At 32.6% G+C, this 6,089-nt stretch overlaps 2 protein-coding genes across 2 annotated transcripts; one reads left to right on the forward strand and one right to left on the reverse strand.

The window, feature by feature from the left end:
* The first annotated feature begins 884 nt into the window (after positions 1-884).
* LOC117569158 (4-aminobutyrate aminotransferase, mitochondrial) lies at positions 885-2,899 on the forward strand. Its single transcript, XM_034250222.2, has 5 exons — positions 885-1,040; positions 1,173-1,291; positions 1,394-1,565; positions 1,645-1,807; positions 1,880-2,899. Exons 1-5 carry the CDS (start codon positions 974-976, stop codon positions 2,844-2,846), a joined length of 1,488 nt encoding a protein of 495 aa, XP_034106113.1. The 5' UTR covers positions 885-973; the 3' UTR covers positions 2,847-2,899.
* Positions 2,900-3,278: 379 nt separating this feature from the next.
* Positions 3,279-4,658, reverse strand: LOC117569159 (mitochondrial import receptor subunit TOM20 homolog). Its single transcript, XM_034250223.2, has 3 exons — positions 4,444-4,658; positions 4,298-4,373; positions 3,279-3,744 (listed from the first exon to the last, which is right to left on the reverse strand). Exons 1-3 carry the CDS (start codon positions 4,571-4,573, stop codon positions 3,435-3,437), a joined length of 516 nt encoding a protein of 171 aa, XP_034106114.1. The 5' UTR covers positions 4,574-4,658; the 3' UTR covers positions 3,279-3,434.
* Between the last annotated feature and the right edge of the window lie 1,431 nt (positions 4,659-6,089).

The raw sequence follows: 6,089 nt of genomic DNA on the forward strand, positions 1-6,089 counted from the left end.
AAAAATTATTTATTACACATTTTTTTTTGTTGTAGTCAACATTTTTTTTAAATATTTCGTTATTATTTAATTACAATTTTCAAAGTTAAACTTACCATTATTAAGTCATTTTTTCCGTTGGCTCATTAAAAGTTTTTGTTCAAACCTAATTTAAAATTAAATTGAAAATAAAAAACTACTAATTAATTAATTTTTAACTTATATTTTTTTATATATATATTTCTTTATTAAGTTAAATAAGATAAGATTTGTGAAGATGTAGGCTGGTAATCATTATTTAGTATTTTGTTTAATATTTTAATCTATGCTTTGTAAATAAATAAATATTAAAATAAATTATATTGACATGATCCCGCTTTCCTTTTGACTGCCATTCAGTAAAATCTTCACATCTTTGTAGGTGCTGAATATTAAAAGTAGATTCGGTATTGAAAAAAGCTTAAAAAAGCATAAGCATATATTGTGCAAAAAAAAATATTTTTCAAATTTTTAAATTAACGATTTAATTATTCTCCCGGAGAATAGATAAATAAATTTTATACACATAGAAATTCCTAATGATAAACTGACTAATATCAAAATATTTATAATCGCCAAGTATGCGAAGCGAAGAAAAGTAAAAAAAGTAATTTTATGAATATGTACATAGATATATTCTTAAAATTCATTTTTTTATAATTACAGAATAATTCGGTATTATCCAATCCAATTAAGACAACTTACATGTTTCATATTTTAAACTCCTTAAAAATTTCGTTTAAATAGCGTACCATAATTCTTTTGACGCAGAACCATGATATTTTTCTGGGTCATTTAAATATCCACCAATTCAATATGTATTATATAAAAGTACCGTTGTATACACACACAAACAAACCGAGTACTGCCCATATGTATCGCGAGAAAGCTTAATTATTTTATTTGTGTTTTAACCATCCAGCAGTTTAGGAGTGTTTGGTGAACTCTAGTTAAAATGCGTTTCCTTGGCCTCAACAAATTGCCAATAGCGCAGGCACATCTGAGAGCACTGAATAATGCTGGTAAACTCAATAAATGAAATATGTTCATAGTGTGTGTATATAAAAGATAATTTCGATCTACACGTGCCTTTATTGATTGCAATTGTCTATATGAGATAACTGACAATGATGTATGTATGCTTGTATTTTTAGGAGTAAATTCCGTGAAATTCTACTCGGCAACAGCGGAACCTAAGGAGCCGGTTGTACGCACTAAAACCATTCCAGGTCCAAAATCGGTTGAACTCAACAAAAAACTAGGTGAAATTCAGGTAATACAGAGTCTACAATTTTAATTTGTTTAAGAGATAAACGGTAGTATATGATAAAGATATCTGTAAAGAAGATTTTTGTTTTATTTGAATATTTTACAGAGTACTGGAAGTATTCAATATTTTGCCGATTATGAGAAATCTTCAGGAAACTACATTCAAGATGTAGATGGAAACGTTTTGCTTGATGTTTATACTCAAATTTCCTCAGTTCCGCTAGGCTATAACCACCCTAGGCTTCTCAATCTCTTCAAGGATGACAAGAATATTAAAAGTAAGTTTATATAAATTGATTATATTGAATAGATGCTCCCTTTAGAATAGATTGTTTTACTTATAATATTCATTTTCAGCCCTTGTCAACCGACCCGCTCTTGGTGTGTTTCCCGGAAAGGAATGGCCCGATAAGCTACAATCAATTTTGCTACAAGTGGCACCTAAGGGATTGAACAAAATTACCACAATGATGTGCGGCTCATGCTCTAACGAAAACGCCTTTAAAAGCATTTTTATTTGGTATGCACTATTTTCAATGATACTTGATAACAATAATTGAAAATATGATTACTTATGAATATTTTTTAACAGGTACCAGAATAAAGTTCGTGGTACTGCGAAACTTACTGAAGATGAGATATGCTCTTGCATGGTAAATATGCCACCAGGAGCTCCAGAACTTTCCATTCTGTCGTTCAAGGGCGCTTTCCATGGTCGCACCTTGGGAGCTTTATCTACAACGCATTCCAAATATATTCATAAGCTGGACGTTCCATCGTTTGACTGGCCGATTGCATCATTCCCACAATACAAGTACCCATTGGAAGAAAATGTTGCAGAAAATAAGAAAGAAGATGAGAAATGCCTGGCCGAGGTCGCAGATCTGATTGAAGTTTATAAGAAAAAGGGCAAGCCAGTTGCTGGTGTTATCATCGAACCCATTCAAAGTGAAGGCGGTGACAATGAAGCTTCCCCCGAGTTCTTCCAGGGTCTGCAAAGAATTTGCAAGCAAAATGGATCTGCCCTTTTAATTGACGAAGTTCAAACTGGCGGCGGAAGCACTGGCAAGTTTTGGTGCCATGAACATTTCAACCTTGAGAGTCCGCCAGATGTCGTTACATTCAGTAAAAAACTTCAGCTTGGTGGATATTTCCATAATGATGACTTTGTGCCGAAAGAACCTTACAGGATCTTCAACACATGGATGGGGGATCCAGGCAAAGTAATTATTTTGGAAGAAATATTAAAGGTGATTAAGGAGGAGAAATTAATGGGTAATGTGGCAAGTGCCGGTAAAGTATTGAAAGACGGTTTATTGAGCTTGGAAAAAGAATTTCCAAATCTTCTCAACTCCACTCGTGGACGTGGTACATATTTGGCTGTCAACAGCGTTAATGGCAAAGTACGCGATTCGATCGTGGCCAATTTGAAGCTCAACGGAATTCAAACTGGCGGTTGTGGAGAAAATGCCATTCGCTTCCGTCCAGCCTTAGTGTTTAAGGAACATCATGCCAATATTGTGCTGGATCGCTTTAGGAAAGTATTGAAATCTTTGTAAATTCATAAATGTAAATAAATGTGCTCTGAATAATAAAGATATGAAGCTCTAAATAACAATTTTTATTCGATTTCTGATGCCGATCTCAATTTATACAAGGGATTTGTATTACGTATTCACTTTATACAAAATTACAGAAGTGCCGAAGATTTCCTTTTCCAACAATTAAGTTGGCTTAATTATTTAAATCATCCTTATATCTTTGAGTTAATTTCAAATGACAACTCTGACAGCTACATCACATTTTTTGGAAGGAATGCTGTTGGTAAGAATCCATGATTATAACAGATTGCTCATGAAATTAACTACAGCAAAAAATGAAAGTTTTCCACGCCTAATGTCGTGATTAACCGACAGCAGAAAGATAATAAGTAGCGTCGTTGACTGTAATTTAAGATAAGCGCTGTGTAATCAGATGAAACTCTTTCGGCGTAACTATGAATGCTTATTATTGTATATCGGTAACGTTGAGAAATCAATATTTGTACAATACATTTGTAATGCAGTTTATTAAATTATAATAAAGCCCTTATCTGTTTGTTGTGTTGAAATATATATGCCAGGCTCTTCTATTAATTTTTCAAAATATTATTCCAAGTCATCAATAACTGCATGTCCTGAAGTTTCTAAAATGTTTGCGGAATTATCAATTTGATTGGAGCGTGATCCAGAACCGGCAAGACCACCATCACTGGATTCGGCAGCACGATTTCCGAACTCTTGCATTTTGATAATCAACATGGCAAATACTTGAGCCGGCAGAGAGGATTGAAGTACTTGAAGTAGACGAGCGGGCTGGCCACAGACGACAATTGCATTCGCCAAATGTTCAACGCCAGTTTCGAAGTCACCACGGGCAATCAAGGTTTCGCCCAGCTGAATTTCCTGAAGGAAATATCTGAAAAATATAAGTATGCAATTAGAGGTGCTCGACTTTGGGTAAGTGATAAGTAAATATTTATAAAGTATTTGAATTCTCAATGCAACTAAACACTGCGAAACAGTATCATGAAATTAAATAGTTTAGCCTAATAGAAGATCAAATTTGATACCTAGTGGTATGTTTTGGAAAAGTAATAAACAAATATGCACAATCTATTTTTCCTAGAATTATAGATAATATTAAGTTTGTATAATTCGTCATGAAATCAAAGATAAAAATACACAAGATTGTGATACTACAAAAGAATTTGAATTTGACGACCGACTTACTTTTATATCTTACAGTCCATATCTATGCATACAAATTTTCTAATTAAATTAATCGATATGTCGGCTTTAGCGAACAAAAAAAAAATTGGCACTGAAGTAGTATAACATATACCATACACACACATACAGTATGCAAACATATGTACATACAGTACATATCTGTATGTATGTACACATGTAGTATGTACCCACGTGCATCCTTCATTATGTAATATGTGTGTTTAATATGAAATAAATACCTTTCAATGGCTTCATGGTCATTCAAATTTGGCATTCCTTGCTTGGCTGATCCGGTCTTACGATTGCGGCGACGACCTATATAAGTATATATAGATAAATGTTATAAATTATATACATAAATATTATATTACAGGCACATTCTTACGCTCGCGAACTTTCTTCTTGTAGTCGGGATCATTTCGACGCTTTTTGTCAAAATAAATGCAATATCCTATAAACAGTGTCCCCGCGAGTCCTGCTGCAATCCCGATTGCAGTTTTGTTTATTTCAATCATTTTTTTAAGAACACAATTTTTTTTTATACTACACCACACAGTGGCATAGGGAACAAACAGTGTGACCAGAAGTTGAACATTACAATATACCAATAAGTTTTGAGGAATATACAAATACTTCCGCAATCAACTCAAAATCGATATATTTAGGATTACTATGATGGTGAATATTTACAAAAATATAAAATGCAAATCATTTGCCAGAAAAATATTGAGTTGCTTTTAAAACCTTTTTTCATCGATTGATTAGTGACACATTAGCTGGAGAATGAAAAATGTTGGTATATTTTTAAACGGAAAATAATGTATTTTTCAATTCAAGTTGCGGTCAGGCTTTTAGCTACAATAGCATCCAGCTTTTGCTTCACCATCTACAATATTCGAAAAATGCCGAATTATTGTGCTTTCTGTTAAGAAAAATATTAGGCATGTTGCCTTTGGCAACTTAAAAAATTTGAAGGCGCTTATATACTATGTTTTAATAGGCATTATAAGTTAGTGGGAATATATTAATGAAAATATTTATTGAATTACAAATTTTCTTTGTAAACACAGTCAAGTCATTTTTTTAAGTCGAAAAGATAAAAAAATAACGACAAATCAACCCCATTTGCAATTGTGCAATTTTTAAAGAAATAAAATTGAAATAAAAATAATAATGGATGAAAAAACACAAGAGCGAATGATTTCAAAAGTTGACAATATGAGAATATCCAACTGTTAGAAGATATTAAAACTAGGAACAGGAAAACAAAATCGGCAATTGCTGATTGCCTAAGGATATTTCTTCGAGGAAACCAGGACAAAAACTAATTCCTTCCGATGTCGGCAATACAGTGGGACCAATTTTAAACAAGGATTAAAAATATTGGAAGGGCGCCAAAATATCCAAGCTGGTAATTTAAGGATTTTAATTTTCCCCATAATGTCATTGGAAGTTTCAGCACGACAAAAGCTAATTGATCTGGAAGTTGGCAATATTTGAGCGAATAGTGGGACCATTTAAAGCAAGGAACAGGATAATTAAAATCGGTAATTTTTCAGTATTTGGGAAAATCATGATGTATGCTAACAGCGGGATTTATATTTATTTACCCCAAGTTTTCCCCATCGTTTCCCCTCCATTGCCAATATTTTGTATAAGTCTTTAAATAACTTATCGTTTTGTAGGTAATTTCGTCAATAGTGGCGATATGTTACAGTTTAAAAAAAAAACGAATTTGATCTTATCATCTAATATCAGTTTATTCGAAGTATTAAAGTATAAAAAATCGGCCTGAACATGATACATACTACACATCATAATTCCTGTCTGAGTTGAAAATAAAATGGTAAAATGAAATAAATTTCTAAAGATTTGAATAGTCTAGAAAAATTGAAGATAATAATGAAAAGATTAATAAATGTTGCCTTATATTCTAAGGTAACCCCAGCATATTTTGTACTGGACCAGACCCACTCCAGCAAAACCTTTAAAGTTTAAACTTGGCTAAAAATGTTAAATTATGGGACTTGG

This window comes from Drosophila albomicans, chromosome 3 (genome assembly GCF_009650485.2).
Source record: "Drosophila albomicans strain 15112-1751.03 chromosome 3, ASM965048v2, whole genome shotgun sequence".
Taxonomy (NCBI): domain Eukaryota; kingdom Metazoa; phylum Arthropoda; class Insecta; order Diptera; family Drosophilidae; genus Drosophila; species Drosophila albomicans.